We start from the raw sequence: 17151 nt of genomic DNA, 5'->3' as shown, positions 1-17151 counted from the left end.
CATCTCACCCAACTTGGGGACCCAAAGAAGCACCGAACCTGGAGTCAGGGGACCTGGGTCACCTGGATGCGACTCTGCCAACCACACCCTATGGGGGCCTTTTGTGGGGGGGCACCTCAAAGGTCCAAATGGTTAGGAAGCTTTCATGCCTCTCCAGCATCCATGCTCAGGAGTCCTCCAACATCTGCTTGCATTCCTCCAATGATGGGGAGCTCACTCCTTTCAGAACCAGCTTATTAGCTCTAAGACAGGATGTCAGGAGGCAGCTGAGAGAAGCTAAGAGCTTGGAATGTGGAGTCACTGACCTGGGGCCCAATCCTTGGCCACTCCCTATCTGCACGGCGCTGGATGAGCTTCCCCATCAGTGAAATGGGGCAGACGAGGACAGCACCCCTACCTCACTGGGGCAACGTGAGGCTTGAACGGGATAATGGAGACAGCCCTGGGCACATAGTAGGAATTCTACAAATGGTAGCGACTCGCCAGACGACAGTGACTGTCCAGTTCACTGTCTGGCCCCAGTGCATGTTCGTGAGCGTTAGTTAGGTGAATGGGCAATCGCTGCGGGCCCCTTCGGCTTTAGTCACCCAGCCCGGCTTCCCACCCACCGGCTCGTGGGGCCCAGCTGGGCTCTGGGCTGTGGCCGGGCCGCCCCTCCACGTCAGGCCTCTGAGCACCCGCCGCGTCCCCACTCTGCCCCACCCTGCCACCATTCAGAAGCCAGCCCCGCCCTCCCTCCACCTGCAAATATTTAAACAGCGTCCAGGGAGGGTTAATCTCAGGAGGGAGTCAGGCAGGGAAGTCCAGGCCCATCTGCAAAGCCGGAAGCGGGGCTCCCGGGCCTGCTCACATCGGCCACCTGCTGGCCCCCAGGGACCGTCATGCTGCCCCACCCTTGAACTCGCTCCTCTCCCCTGTCTCCCCGCCCTCTGCTGTGTTTACCCCTCTAAGCCCCCGGGTGGGAATAACAGTGTGCAGGGCTGCCAGAGAATCCTGAAAAATAGCAGCAGATGACCTCCAACAGGACGGAGCACACAGCTGGCACCACATAAACGGAGGCACTTTAGAGGAATCAGAACACGAGCCTGGGAGCCACCAGACCCAAGTCAGACTCCACCTCAGGCCTCCGTTTCCTCCCCTGTGGGATGGGGATGGCCCCACACCACCTCCCGGGGCTGCTCTGTGCGATCCCGCGAACGAAGCGTGCACAGCGCTCAGAACACGGGCCGGGCTTGGAACCACCCTGCCTAAACCAGAGCCTCGCGCACATCGCTCTCCACCCCTCCCCTGCGGGACGCTCTTCCTAGGACTCAGGATGCCTGACCGTCACTATGCGTCTGTGCGTTTATCCATCTAGTGTCCGTCTCTCCCACGCAGACCTTGAGCCCCCAGCCCAGCACCTGGGCAAGCAGTAGGTGCTCAATATATGCCGGTGATCCTTCTGATTCTACTAATAACATGAATAGCAGCCGCTAATGCTTATCCAGCTCCGTTCCAGTGAGGTCCTGAGCCCCTGACACCTAACCTCGTTTGCTACGTGCGGAAGGCTGGGGTCGGCAAACTTTCTCGGCAAAGAGTCAGACAGCACAAATTTCAGGCTTTGGGCTAGGGCCGCCAGATAAAATACAGGACGCCCAGTGAAATCGAAATTTCAGGTGAATAGGAATACTTTTGTTTGTATCAGTATGTTCGAAATATTGTATCGTGCGTGCTTATACTAAAAGATTATTTGCTGTTTCTCTGAAATTCAAATTTAATGGAGCATTCTGAAGTTTTATTTGCTAAATCTGGCAAACCTATCTTCAGGCCACATACAGTCTATGTCGCAGACTCTCTTTGTTTTTACAACCCTTTAAGGATGAAAAAAACCATTCTTAGCTCAAGGGCGTACACAAACAGGCTGAATTTGGCCCACAGGAACCTCTGGCTTAAAGCACCCAGCCTAGTGCCTGCGGCACACAGTAGGCCCAAATAAACACCAGCCGGGCTGCCACCTGCTCTGGGAGGCCTGCTGCCTCAGTCCTGACTCAGAGCGCCCACCCACCTGGGGTCTCAGGTGGGAGGTGCCTGGCAGGCAGGTGGGGGAGTGACGCTGAGCCAGCATCAGCGTGGGAGACGCAGGCCCCCAGGCACCCTGAACTTACGTCCATAAGAAACCAGCAGTGGCGAGGACGGTTAAATTGGGATGCCTGAAGGGCCTTCGGGCGGCTTTAAAAATAACTCTCAGCGTGTGGGGAAAGTGGGCAGAAGGGGGTGACTCAAAGGCCCCTTGACAACCACTGGGGCGAGGGGGGTGAGCGGAGGATGGGGTGTGCTGCCCTGCAGGTACCCGGAAGGCAGAGAACAAGACACCTCAGCATTGCCAGCCTTGCCTTGGACCACTGACCCTCTCATGCAGGTCCCCAAAGGCAGCGTCACGGGCTCATCTCTGCCTTTGCTGATGTGGTGCCTTCTGCCAGGTGCCCCTCCATGCAGGCTCCAGCTGGCTAACTGAGAGTCAGGATTCAGTCCAGGTGTCGCCTCCTCCTGGGAGCCTTCCTGGACTCGCTATCCCCCAAGGGAGGCAACTGTGCTTCCTCTCTGTTCCACTAACACTTGCCTTCCCAGCACTTATTACATGAACCCAAACTGTTGCTCACTCACTCAACATCCATCATGCGCCCGCTACGTGTATGGCACCAGGTGGCAGGCAGATAGAGTCCTCAGGAGGTCACAGACCAGAGAGATGGAAAGACTCTAACAAAATCACACAAGCAGGTAAATCATGACAAAATGTAACCCGTTCTCTGCAGCGCAAGAACTTGGTTGTATGAGAACTAATAAGAAAGAAACGGGACCTGACGGGGTAAGTCAGGAGGTCAGAGAGGGCTTCCCGGAGGAGGTGATGCTTGCAATGATCTGAAGCACAAATAGAAAGGAACTCTCTGGGCCTCAGTTTCTCCAACTCTAAAGCAGAGGGAAAAACTCCTCACAGTCGCCTTGGAGCTCAAAGGAAGGAACAGACGTAAGGACAGTGTGGCAGGGAAAAGCTCTACAGGGAAATAGCTGGCGGCTTTTGATTTTTTAAATTTTTTATGGGTGAGGCGCGCAGGGGGCGAGAGTTGGGAGGGGCTGGAACAGGGCTGATGGGGGGGGCGGGGCTGGGATATTTTGGGACACTCCAAAACACAGCCACAAACAGACGGGGTGGGGTGGGGAGATGGGGGGTGCCGCCCTGCAAGCTGTCACTGTTCCGTGGTGTGGCCCCACCTTCCTTTCCTTCGGAATCCTGTCCCCTCCCCTTCCCGCATCCAGAACCCCGGTCACACCCGCCACTCTTTCTGCGTGACCACACGATTCCCACCACCTGGCCCTCGCAGAATCTCCTCCACCTCATATCCCCCCTATTCCGACCTCCTTGTCCAGGCCTGGAAAAACCACCCAACCCTCCAGGACCAGGGAAGGCGCCTTCTCACCCCCTCCTGAGCCTCCCCGCCCCCCCACCGCGTTAATGTGACCCCTCCTCTTCCAAGCTCCTACAATAATGCCCACCACACAGCTGTGAGCCTCGGGCTCGGAGGTCAACCTTCCACCCTTCAAATCTCGGCTCTTGTGTACACGATCTTGGGCGAGTCAGGTCCCTTGTTGGAGTCTCTGCATTCCCATCAGTAAAATGGGTGGTAACAGTCTTTGCCTCACAGGCGTAAGAGAATACATCGAAAGCACGGAACACAATCGCAGCCCTGGCTCTGTACTAGGGGCATTATTTCATCTAATCCTTGGGGGAGTTAGGCGACATGGGTACCCTGTCCATTTTACAGATGAGAAAACTGAGGTGCAGTGAGGTTAAGTGACTTGCCCAAGAGCACACGGCTTGCGAATGGCAGGGCAGGGACTCAAACCCATGATGTCTGCCCTGCACAGAGCCTGGCACACAGGAGGTTCATTCATTCATTCAACAGACACCTCCGGGTGCTCCCCACAGGCCAAGTGGGCGCTTTATATATATGAACCCAAAGATTCACAACGACCGTGCAAAAATGGGTGTCATTGCTATTATTCCCATTTTCTCATGAGGCAGCTGACCTGGGAGGGGTAAACATCCTGTGGCCTGTGAAGAGGTTGGGATTCAAATCAATGTCTCCCGCTTGGAAGTTCCGGGTGGCGGTGGGGACCCCAGCAGCCAGGTGGCCAACGCACCTGCTCCCTCGGCCCAGTGCGGCTGGCTGTCACAGTCACAGCCAACTCCTCGCTCGCAGAGCCAGGCTCCAGCAGCACTGCCAGCTCCCCCTCTGCCCTACCACCATCTTTTAGCATTCACCTCTCCCAGCACACCCGGGGCCTCCTAGCTGCCTCTCTCTACCACACGTCGGTTCCGAAAGGAGAGTCATGGTAAGGAAAAGAAACTTGCAAGCTGAAATGCCTATTACTGAGTGAGAGAAGTCAGTCTGAAAAGGCTACAGACGGTACAATTCCAATTATATGACATTCTGGAACAGGTAAGACTATGGAGATAGGGAAAAGATCAGTGGTTGGGGGGGAGGAGGCAAGAAGAGATGGAGCACAGAGGATCTTTAGGGCAGTGAAAGTATTCTGTAGGATCCTATAGTGATGGACATACGCCATTCATTATGCATTTGTCAAAACCTTTAGAATGTTCGCAAGAGCGAACCCTAATGTAAGCTGTGGCCTGTGGGCGAGAATGACGTGCCAGTGTAGGTTCACCAGCTGTAACAGATGCCCCGCTCTGGTCCAGAGTTCTGATAGTGGGGGAGACTATGCATAAGTGGGGGCAGGGGCTGTACGGAAAATCTCTGTCCTTTCTGCTCAATTTTGACTGTGAACCTAAAACTGCCCTAAAGAACAAAGTCTCCTAAAAAAAAAAGACACAAATGTCCTTTCCTCACCCGCTGCTGGTCAGCAGGGATCTGGACCTTTTGACAAACAGGCTCAGGGCCTCCTTCTGGAGGAGCTCCTCCACACCCTCAGCACGTCCGCTTGCAAAGGGCGTTGTTTGGGGCCTTCAACAAGAAGGAGGCCGAAGGTGCTCAGCACACGGGAGGAGCTCAGCAAACACTGGTGAATGGATCAAAGCTTCCCTCTGGGCACATGCAGTTCCAGGACGACCCACCCCACCCTCCCGCCCACACACATCCAGCCTGCCCTCCACACCCACGCAGAGCGCAGAGCGATGACAAAAACAAAGCCACAGGAGTGCCCTGCAGGCCCATCCGTGTGCTGTGAGCAGGCAGGCAGGGGAGGGGACATCAACGATAGAGCCGTGGAGTGGCAGGTAGATCTTCAGAGTGTTACAGAAATCCTCCCTGGACCCCTCCCTCGACCCCTCCCTCTTATCCTGCCCCACAAGTGGCTGTTCCGCTTGCAGGAGAAACAGAGCCCTCCCACTGGCTCTGCTGGCCGGGCCTGCAGAGCCCCAGTTAATCGTTTACTGCGGGCTGTAAACAGACGCCAGGCATTGTTCCCTGAGTGTGAGGACCAGACAATCTGCCCCAGCCTGGAAGGAGGAGGGTTCCGGGGCTGAGAATGGGGTTTCCCTGCACAGGCCTCCCATCCGCTCTGCACAGGTGCCTCAGACACCCCTTGACAAGGAGGCTCCCCCAGGACCTGATTCTGGAGCATTCACCTGGGGCCTCTCGGCAAAAAGGCCCTTGCAGCCAGCACTCCCTCCCACCGCCACCGATGGAGACGATGGAGCCGTGGTGACAGTCCTCCGGCCGCCCCCCTTCCCAGAGAAAACAGCCCGCGTGCTTCCCATTCCCAGCCCACAGCCTGGAGATCAGCCAGCTTTCTCCCGGGTGCCCGGCCCCCTGCGTGTGGCGGATCCCCTGGCAACATGCCCCACTTCCACAGCCCCACGGGCCTCAGGGACAAGGCAGGCGCACACAGACTCCAGAGCATGCCTGGATACTCGAGGAGGCTGCCCAGACTTTGGGATTCTGGGCAGCTGCAGGAAAGTAAGAAACGAATTCCTAGACGGTTGCTTAAAATACGCACACGGTGAACCAGAAAACGGACTAACCAGCTGTAGCCAACTTGAGGAGGACAAGCATCAAATATCATGTCCCAGGGCTGGGTTAGGAGCCTGGCTCCACTTGTTGGAAGCCGTGCGACCTTGCCAAGTCACTTCACTGCGTTGTGCTTCAGGGTACTCATATGTAAAATGGGGTAACAAATAGGACCTAACCCTCTGAGGGTTTCTCTTTTTTAAGATTAAATATGTTAACGCATGCAAAGCACTTAGCACCATGCCTAGAACGTGATAGAACTTTCTGGAAATGCTCTGTCCCTGTGTTGTCCAATACGTATCAGCCACGTGCGGCTATGGAGGAACTGTATTTTTAATTTGGTTTAATCTGACTTAATTTAAATGTAAACAGGCACATGGGGCTAGCGGCTCACATATTTGACAGAAGAGGTCTGGAATACCGTGGGTGCCCAATAAATGCTAACTGTGATTGTTATTAAGGGTTGTTATTATTATTATTGGAGGGCTCACTGGGTTAGAAATTAAGAGGCGCCATTTCATCTCTGAGCACGCCGAGGCAGGAAAGTGTATGTATTCATCTTTGTATGCCAGCATCCTTCAGGGTGGTTTGGAACCAGATTTGGGAATTTGGGTGTGGCCTCCTCAGGGGTACTGATGATAACTGACGATACTCTCTCTGTGCAGCAAGAACAAAGCTAGTACAATTTCAGGGCTTGGCATACCCCCCAAGCAGAAACCCCTCATCCAGCAGACACATGGCACACGGTAGGTCCCCAGGCAGCACTTGGGGTCACAGCCAGGCACAGAGCACAGAGTGGACACTTCCACTGTTACCAGGGGCGGAGCTCCAAATGCAGATGCCCTCACCCCCTTGTCTGTGGCTTGTCGCCCTGGTTTCCATTCCCCTGCCTGGTCATGTCACCTCGGCTCTGCTCTGGGTACTGTCCCTTACTCTCCCAGGGTGGACTCCACACTCTGCCCCTCCAGGCTTGACCAACCAGAGCACTCCACGCCGATTTGTGCAACAGGAGCACATGACCCAGGCTGCTCTAATGAGACCTAACCGAAGGCTTTTGCTAGAACCACTGGGAAGGGGAGCCTCTCTTTCTGTGGGGATGCCAAGCTGGCAGACTGTGCCCTGAGAGCTGCTTGGCAACACTCTGCCTCCCCACAGAGAGAGGCAGAGCATAAAGCCAACACAGAGAAAGGGAGCACAGAGAGATAGAGAGAGACAGGGTCCTGATGACATCATTGGAACCCCTGGATACAGCTGTACCTAAAGCTGGACTCACTCTAAACTTCTCAAACCCTTGAACCAATAAATCCATTTTTTAGCCTCTCTTTCCTTTTTTTGCTTATGTTTATATATTTATGTATAATTCTAGCTAGTTTCATTAGCAATGATCCAACTTGAAGTGGATGGAGCTGGCTAAAATACTCCACTCTGCTGCTTCTCTGCTGTGTGACCTTGGTCCAGTTTCTTGACCTGTCTGAGCTTCAATTTCTTCATCAGTAAAGAGGAATTGCTATTGCTACCTACTCTACAGGAAGATTGCTTTGCAGAGCAAATGAGACAAAGTGAAGCCCGTAGAGCAGTCTTTGATAAATGGTAGTTGCTATAATTCTAACTTACAAATTAAACATAATTTACTAGATAGCAATAATTAAAGAAGAATTCATTCAATGCCCCAAGTATCACTGAGTCTCTTGAACTCTCAGGGCTGAAGTTATCAGATTTCTAAATGGGAGCTCACTGCAAAAGTACGTCTTACTGTCCTTTATAAACACCCACAATCTGAGTTCCTTCAAAATTTTACATAGAAAAAGCACAGGGGGCCGGCCCCATGGCCAAGTGGTTAAGTTCGCATGCTCCGCTTCGGTAGCCCAGGGTTCGGATCCTGGGCGCGGACATGGCACCGCTCAGTAGGCCATGTTGAGGTGGCGTCCCATATGCCACAACTAGAAGGACCCACAACTAAAAGATGTACAACTATGTACTAGGCAGGGTGGAGGGGGAGAAAAAAAGCAGGAAGAGAAAAAAAAAGAAGATTGGCAACAGTTGTTAGCTCAGGTGCCAATCTTAAAAAAAAAAAAAAAAAAGAAAAAGCACAAAAATTCATTCATCTCCTATCTCCTTGTACCTCCATGGGGCCAATGACCAACCAGATGAGATGAGGAGGGAAGAGCCAGGTGCCCACCGCAGGATGGGGATGCAGCCAGTCAAGATCAGCCTTCTTGACTCCCACTCAAGGGCTCTTCCCTTTGGACGCCAAGAAATAGCTCAGAACCACATGCAGGCTGTTGATTTTGGCTCCAGAGTAACGCAGAGCAGGGTTCTGGGGCCAGACCCCTGTGCTGTAACACTCATAATCTCCGTGACCTTATGCAAGTTACTTGTCATCTCTGTCCCTCAATTTCCTTCTCTATAAGGGAGAGTGTTTCATCCACTTCCTGGGGATAACCAAATGAGCTCATCTATATAATATGCTCCGTAGATGCTGTTTTGCAAAAAAATTTATCCCATTAGAACTGATTGAGACCTTGTCTTCCTCGAATGGAGTAAAGACTCCCAACAAGTTTTATCAGCGCCTGTGGTTTAGTAAGTCTGAAATACAGGCTTGGCAAATTCAGAGAAGAGAAAACACAGGGAGACCCGGCTCCTGGAAAGTGATGCAGGCCAAATTAGATGACTCGGTTCCTGGAATCCTGGAACTGTCAACCTCGTCCACTTAGAAAGCAGGAAGCTGAGACGGAGAAGGGACCTGCTAGGAGGCCATACATTGTTAGGGGCAGAGCAAGGACGAGACTCGGGTGTCCTCACTTCCCATCCTGGGGTCTGCAGCCCCGGGCAGGCCCACCGGGGGGGACAAAAATGCCCTTTCCCACCCGCCAACCAGGAACAAAGCTACCACCATCTCTGGGAGCCCCTCGTGAGGTTACTGCAGGGGAGGCCCAGCCAGACCGCACGGGAGACACAAGCAAGCAGGAAAGCCACGGTCCCTCCTGCCACCCTCTCACGTCGAGCCAGCGCACCGATGCCCAAGCCCGTCACTATCAGAAGCTTCCAGAAGCCGCATTGCCAGAGACTTGAAAAAAAGCATCAAAAAGCAAGTGGCGGCCCGATTCATGACAATTTCTGCCAAATGAAGTCCGAAAACATGACACGCACGAACTGATCTGAGTCAACCCTGCAAGCGTCAGAGAGCCCCCATTTTATCGCACCCAGGATTCCTACACTCATCCGATTGGCTCGGCGAGCACACTTGGCACCTCCACTTGGCCCAGCGGGGGATGGTGCGGGAGTGGGGGCTGTGATTTCCAGCCCGAGAATCGAAAGCTCAGCAAAGAACAAGATAGACGTTTCCTCTCTTGCTTCGTGACTTTGTGCTCCCTACCCTCAATCTGTCCCATATACTTTAGTGCTACCCTGCTGCCTGAGCGCCCACCACAAGGCCCCACATGGTGGGCCTCCTGTCCCTTCTCTGACCTCATCTCCTCCTCCCTTCTTATTCACTCCACTCCAGCCTCCTTGGCTCCTCACTATTCACTGTTCCTGACCCAGGGCCTTTGCATATGCTGTGCCCTCTGTCTGGAACACCCTTCCGTCAGATGTCTGCATGGCCCCATCCTTTCCTTCAGGTCTCTGCTCAAATGTCACCCCATCAGAGAGGCCATCCCTGACCACCTCTTCTGCAGAGCCCTTCCCACCACTCTCCACTCCTCCTCTAGCTTTATTTTTGTCACAGCCCTTGCCACATGTAACATATATTATTGTTTCTCTATCTGCCCCCTCCCCCAGACTGTAGGCTTCCTGAGACGTGTGAGCAGGGGTGCTGCTCTGCTCACCTCTCAACCTGCAGGTCCTGGATACTGTGAATTATAATAAATATGTATGTGGTCTTCATCACAGTTTCTAGCACAGAGCTTCTAAAACCCTTGGAATTTCCTAAGTGGTGAGAGAAAGAAAAAGGTGTCTTTTGTTACGTTAACGAGGTGGTTTTTGGACCCCCCTGAGGAGGAGGGTTGGCGGCCTGGAGAACCAGCCATGCGATTAGAGGCTGGAATTTTCAGCCCCTCTGCCCCTCACCTCCGTGGACGGGAGAAGGGCTCAAGTTGAATGCATCCATCGCCAATGACCAATGATTGAATCGATTGTGCCTATGGAATGAAACCTCCATAAACACCCCCAAAAGGACGGGGTGCGGAGAGCTTAGGGGCTGGTGAGCGCTTGGAGCTGTGGGGAGAGTGGCCTGCTGGGAGAAGGCGTGGAAGCTCCATGCCCTTTCCACACCCCTTGCCCTGTGCATCTCTTCCATCAGCCTGTTCCTGACTAAGACTCTTTCATAATTAACAGTGATCTAGGGAGTAAAACGTTCCTCTGAGTTCTGTGAGTCGCTCTAGCAAATGAATCGAACCCCGGGGGCGCTGCTGGAACCTCTAATCTATAGCTCATGGGTCAGAAGCCCAGGTGACAACCTGGACTTGACATTGCCGTCTGAAGTCGGGAGAGAGGGAGGGAGTCTGGTGGCACTGAGCCCGCAACCTGTGGGATCTGATGCTGTCTCCAGGTAGTGTCGGAACTGAGTAGAATCATAGGACCCCCAGCTGGTGTCAGAGCATTGCTTGTTGGCGTGGGGGATACCTGCCCTGCCCCCACGGTGGAGTTGGGTACACAGAATCCTTAGCTTGGCACATAGCAGATGCTTCATAAATATTTGTGGAAAGAAAGAAGGAAGGATTGGAGGGAGGGAGGGGAAGAGGAGGAGGAGGGAAGGAAAGAGGGGAAGTTTTCTTCTAAGAATTGGCAGAAAGGGTCCATCCTGGCCCCTGCTTTGGCTGAAACTTGTTGAAGTTCCACTCCAGGCCACAGCCTCCCTTGCTCACAAATCTTCTAGAGCTCCCCACTCCCTGATGGAGCAAGTCCCAATGCGCAGCCTGCCCATTCCCGGCACTGCACAAGCTGGACTCCTGGACCTTCCTGCTTCATCCCCTTTCCCTGCACCCACCTGGCCCCCCGCCGTGTGTCCAGGGCCTCTGTGGAAGCTCACAGCTCCCTACCTGCCCTCTGCGAGCCAGGCTCACGTGGCCACCCCTCAGAGCCTGACAAAGTACGGTTGGAAGCCTGGCTTCTCCACTGACGGGCTGTGTGACCCTCAAGTGAGCCGCTTAACCACTCTGTGCCTCTGGTTCCTGTCTATGAAGAGGAGGAGAGAATTCTCCTCGCTCTTAGGGCTGTCGGGAAGAGTGGCACAGTGCCCCGCACAGAGGATTCCCACCCTCCACAGGCCTGCCCTTCTGCGCTGGATATTCTTTGCGGCAGGGGTTATCCTGCACACTGCAGGCAGCTGAGCAGCATCCCTGGCCCTCTTCCCACTAGACGTCAGCGGAAACCCCTGTTGTGACAACCAAAAATGTCGGCAGACGTTGCCAAATGTCCCCTGGGGTAGGGCTGCCAGATGTAGCCATACATATACCAAAAAATGATTCATTGTTTATCTGAAATTTGGATTTGACTGTGCAACCTGTATATTATCTGGTCCCCTTACCTGGGGGGCAAAATCACCCCCACTTCCTTCACTGAGAACTCTTGGGTTAGAGTGAAACCACTCTGGGGTCCCAGCAGTATGTCCCGCCCTGCCCCATCCCACTGCCCCACACCCAGGGGCTGGGAGGCTCGGCTCCCCCAACCCCCCCAGCTCAGCCTCAGTGATGATGGCTCCCTGTGACAGCCCTGACATCAGCTCCAGAGTGCAGAGCGAAACGTAGCTTCCTCTCCACACAGGCTTCATCCCCTGCCTCCGTCCCGGGGTCTCTCCTCTGGCCCACAAGGCCCTGCCTTCTTCCCTCCAATTAAGAGGCCCCCCCAGACCAGCCCGGAGGCAGGAAAATAAGGCAGTTAGTCACTTCGCTTCCCTTATCAACTCGTGTCACGTGGCTGGCTCCTTTAATGGCAGTCGTCATGGCAACGGGAAGCCAGTCCCCGCTCGCCCTGGGAACCAAAACAAAACTAAGGGGTGGCGGCGGCGGGGAGAGAAAGGAAGAGGGTGGGGGCGAAGCGAGCCAGGAAAGAGTCAGGATAGAGCTGGTTGGGTCTAACTGGAAGACATCATGCTGAGGGCACCGTGTCACCAGCTTCCCCACGGGGGCACCAAGGAAGACAAAATAAACGAGATGCCCGCCCTGGAGAAGCTCAGACTAACATGGTGGCTGTTTTCACATGGTTTATCCTGACAGGTGAGTCATTTTCTTCCCCATTATGAATAAACTGAAACCCAGACACTTGGAAAGGTGAAGACAGATGCTTGGTGAAGACTGTGCAATTGACAAGCAATCAGTTTCAGCTCCACACTCTTCTTTGCATATTCTTGACGTCCTCTCCACTCCTTTCCCCTTGCTTCTAGGATAGGACCCTGTGATCTGTCCCTTCTGCACCCCAGCACCCTTTTTGCTCTCTGCACTCCAGCCACTTCCAAATCCTTCCATTCCTCAGGTTTACGATGCTCCCTCCGGCCACAAAGTCTTTGCATACGCGGTTCCCTCTGCCAGGAATGGTTTTCCTCTGTCTCTTTCCACCTCATACCTTCACCTACAAGGTCTACTCATCCTTCACATATCTTCCTGAACCTCACTTCCTCCTGGAAGCCTTCCTGGGCCACCTGCATGCGGTTACTTCTCCCTGTCACATGTTCTTATGGTGCCAAGTACCTCACCTTCAGACCTCGGTGCACAGCTCGTAATTACCCTTCTAATTAAGCTCACATGGCTGTCAGGGTTTGTCCACCATACTGGAAAGTAAGCCCCAAGAGGAAAGGGCCTATCTTGTTCGCTCCTGTATCCAGAAAGCCCAGGCCAGTGTCTGGCACACAGATGCCCCTCAGTAAATAAATGCATGGGGATTTAAACCCAACTCTGGCTGAGCCCAAAGCTCCTTCTTGACCTGCCTCCTGGTGCCAGGCCACACTGGCTCCTGGAGTCAGCTCTGGACACAGCTTCCAGCCACAGTCTCTGCTGGCCTTTGAGGCTTCAGTGGCTCAGGAAAAGCCTGCAGACCTGCCTGGCGTATCTACAGAAACTGACTGTTAAGCCAGCCCTTCTGGAAAGAAGGATGGGAGGCACCTCTGGGAGAGGCTGTGACAAGGTGGGGAGAAGGAAGACCTGAGGGCGCCCACATTTCTAGACAAAGAGCTTCCTTTCACCACTCCACTGGAGATGGGCTCTTCGAGACTAGGGGAGATGCTCCCCAAAGAGGTGGGCAGAAGAAGGAAAGGAGAGAGGAGGTCTGCTCTGGGTGGCATGGACTTGTTGCCATCCCCTTAGGGGCCCCTGTGCTAAACAGGAGGCTCACAGACAGAAGACGGGATCTGTTCCCCTTCACTGGCTCTGTGTCCTTGAAACCTCACTTACACCCCCTGGGCCAGTTTTCTCATCTGTACCATGGAAATTATACCACCTATGCACGCCAAGATTGCGTGTTGTGTAGACGTAGATGAGCATGTTCGTGATAGAGAGGGTAAGAGCCTGGTTCTGAGGTCAGACAGACCTAGGGGGTAAGTCCCCATGTGCCCTTGAGCAACTCACTCCTCCTCTCTGAGCCTCAGTTTCCCTGTCTGTAAAATGGGGACAACCTCACCCACCTCATGAAGTTACTGCACACACAGCGTGTGGCACGAGTGGCCCCCAGCAAACGGAAGCTCTGATTACTAAAATGATGTACCCCAAGAAACGCAGAATTTAGAGACAGCCACCAACTTGGGACCGTACGTCCTCCCTCCTGACTACAGATCCAGGGTCAGCGGGCGCTTGAGGCCCTCTGCCCACGCTTGTAAGGTTCGCCCCTGCCCCCTCAGGCACCAAGCAGGATACCGAGAGGTCCCTCTGATCAGGAGATGGCCTCGGTTCATCCTAAGTCCCAAACTCGGCTGCTCCTGGGAGAGAGGATGCAGACCCAGGCCACCGGCCACCAGAGGTGAAGTGTCCCCCACGGCCTTGCCAATAACCCAAACCAGACTGACACGGACGGGACCTCCAGGGACATCGACCCAATGCTGCCTTCTCCAGATGTGGAAACTGAGTCCTTGAGAGGGGAAGGACTTGTCCAGGGCACCGAGGGAGCTGGCAGCTGAGCTGGGGCCAGTGCCCAGCCGGAGCCCTGTCCAGACGTAGGAAGCACTGTCCTCCCCAGACGCCGTGGTCACAGGCTCTTCTGCTTACAGCCCCTCCCAATTGAACGAGCCACCATGTCCTTAAAAACACAGCCAGTCCAGGTGAAAACATCTGGGAGCACATACCACATCTAGGTTCGGTTAAAGAGTGAACTGAAAGACGGCAGGTTTTTAACATGAAGGCTTTTGGGGGGGGGGGGGTCCTACCCCAGAAGAGTCAGCAGAATGTCGTGGGTCTGTAGGTTTTGTCGGAAAGAGGGTCTAGACAGAGTTTTCTTCAGGTCCCCACAGGGGTCTCTTCCCAGGCTGAGTTAAAAAGTTCTGGGCCTTTCTGTATCCTGCATGCCTCCTTATTCCGAAATGCTAGAACGCGCAACAAGCTCTGTTTCCTTAAACAACATGGGACACACAGAGACATACACACAGACACACACCTGTGCTCCCCGAGGAGGCAGGGGCAGCAACAGGCTACCCTTGTGGATGTCTGCCACCATGCAGCAAGGGGCTTCTTGGTGCTCAGAGCTGACACCTTAACACACACAGAGGCACAGGAAGCAAGCCAGCCCCCAAGGTCTGGGGCCATTCGAGGTTTCAGGCTGAGGACTCAAGATACAGAGGGGATGCAGGCTCGGCAGCGATGGGGTCCCGGGGTGAGGGATGTGGGGTGACACGAGAAGAGCAATACACACACACACACACACACACACAGCCACAGCTTCACTCATTCACACACAGACTCATGTATCACACGTCACACACACAGATACACATACACACACAGTTACAGCCTCACTCGTTTATGCAGATTCCTGCATCACACAGATACACATCATACTCACAAAAGCAGATAGACACACAGATACGTGTACACACAATACACAGAAATACACTTAGATATCTCCAGACAGAAGCACAGATATTCTCAGGTACACAGACTCACAGCTCAGTCCTCACCCACACAGGCGTGTGCACGCTTGGACACACACTCGCACCCACAGTCCACGCATCTAAATGCCTCCCCCAGCATCCCTCACTATAGATGCTCCCCTCCACGGGAAGTCATGGGCTATTGCCTCTAAATGCTAGACTGGGCTCCCAGCTGCCCTCAGGGGCAAGTGAAGGGCCAGGGGGGCAGCTGGACCCTGTCTGATGCTCACCCCTCTGAGTGAGTGGGGTGGGGTGGGGGATGAGGGACCCTGCCTGCCAGGAGATCGTGGCCACATGCCCACAAATGGAGTAACCCGCTGACATGGGACTCTCAGGGAGGGTGCCTCCAAGGACTGAGAATTTGGGGGCAGGGGATTAGAGGGATGACTTTATTTCCCCAAAGTGAATCTTCCTCCTTTTCTGAAGTCTGGTCCTCCTTCTGCAGCCCTCCCCGCAACACACCTGTCAGCCCCCCCGGTGCCTGTCTCACCTCAGTGAGACTCACCCCTCTGCCCCGCCACTAGAGGGAGTCCTAGCCCCACCCAGCCAGGTGTGCCGCACACCTGGAGGGCCCTCACCTGCACCTGCCCCGGCACACAGCATAAAAACATCCAGAGCTCCCCCCATACCTGAGGCCCCCACCCCAAAACTCAGCCGCCTCCAGCCCTACAGGAGGTAATTGCCCACCCAGGTCAGCCCCACCCCCGAGGTGGCCGCCGCCACGGGCCAGCCCTCCTGGGGAACCCTTTCCCCTCCCCCAGGGGTCGCGGCCCCCGCCCCCGCCCCGGCACCCACCTCCTTCTTGACGGTGCGCAGCAGCCTCTGCCGGGTCTCCGCCTCTGTGGGACAAGACGGGAGGGCGGTCACCGGGGACTGGGGGCCGGGGCCCGGGCTGCCCTCCCGCCGCCCCCGCGCCCCCCGCGCCCCGCGCCCCCTCACCCGCCGGGCCCGAAGCCATGGCCGGGCGCTGCGATCCGAGTCCCGGGCGGCGGCGGCTCCGGCTCCGGGTCGCGGGCTCCGCAGCTGCAGCCGCGCGGGGCGGGGCCAGCGCCGAGTGACGTCAGGGCCCGCCGCGCCGCCCCGCCCCCGGAAAGCCACCGCCGGCCGCCCGGTCCCCAGGCGGAGCACCCTCCGCCAGACGCACACCCCGCGGCCGGACCTCCCAAGGAACCCCCATCCCCAATTCCCAACGCCCCATGTCCCGCCCCCCCTTATCTGGGGCAGCAAGGACAACATAATTTCTTCAATGTCTATGTCTTCAACGTGCCCGGCTGGAGAAAGTGGCGGGAGATGGCGGGCGACTACTGACACTCTCCGAGCCTTGGTTTTCTCATCTTTAAAATGGGTATAATATGGTTAATCTCATAGGAATGATACGAGACCTAAATGAAATATTGAATGTAAAGTGCTTAACACAGACCTAGGAAAAAAAGGCCAGCAACCATAAACGAGTACCATTAATTATTATTATTATTATTATTACTGAGAATTTTCCAAGATATACTGGCTCTCCATCCAAGAGAGGCCCAGCCTTAAGTGGCTCCCTCCGCCATAGGCAGGTCATTGGGAGAATAAGGTCCTCCCAGGACCCCAATACTGGCACCTGTCAGCCGGGATCTCCAGAGATTGGGCACTTTGGGACCAAGCCTTCTTCCACCAAATTCCTGACTGCGTGCCCCCAGAATGCAACTTAGGACTACAAAAATTTATTGACCACCTACCATGTGCCAAGTTACTGTGCTGGGTATACTGAAGTGAGCAAGACAGACAAAAAGCCTGCCCTCGTGGGGCTTAGGAGATAGATAACAAAATAAATAAGCAGATGCTATACTGTGTTGGAAGTTTCGGGAGAAAATTGAAGTAGACAAAGAAGACAGGGAGGGACCAGAGGGGTGGGGTTTGTATTTTCAAGTAGAGTGGTTGAGAGAGGCCCCACTGAAGCGGTGACATTGGAACAAAGAGGAAAAGGAGTGGGCTGTGGGGGTTTCCAGAGGAAGAGCATTCCAGACAAAGGGAACAGCAAGTGCAAAGGCCCTGAGGTGGAGGTGTGCCCAGTGAGTGTGAGAAACAGCTAGG

General features: G+C 54.7%; 1 protein-coding gene across 4 annotated transcripts in view; it reads right to left on the bottom strand.

Annotated features, from left to right (window-relative positions):
• Nucleotides 1-16089, bottom strand: part of SGSM1 (small G protein signaling modulator 1) — an 85887-nt gene extending 69798 nt beyond the window's left edge. For all 4 annotated transcript variants that reach the window (XM_046640620.1, XM_046640622.1, XM_046640621.1 and 1 more), the window contains exons 1-2: nt 16015-16089; nt 15871-15914 (exon numbers count right to left, since the gene is read on the bottom strand). In XM_046640620.1, coding sequence (XP_046496576.1) covers nt 15871-15914; nt 16015-16033 — 63 coding nt within the window. In that variant the 5' untranslated portion in view covers nt 16034-16089. The remainder of the gene's footprint in view (nt 1-15870; nt 15915-16014) is intronic.
• Nucleotides 16090-17151: the final 1062 nt, after the last annotated feature.

This window comes from Equus quagga, chromosome 15 (assembly GCF_021613505.1).
Source record: "Equus quagga isolate Etosha38 chromosome 15, UCLA_HA_Equagga_1.0, whole genome shotgun sequence".
NCBI lineage: Eukaryota > Metazoa > Chordata > Mammalia > Perissodactyla > Equidae > Equus > Equus quagga.
The sequence above is the reverse complement of the archived record's forward strand: the minus strand, read 5'-3'. Positions and strand labels throughout refer to the sequence as shown.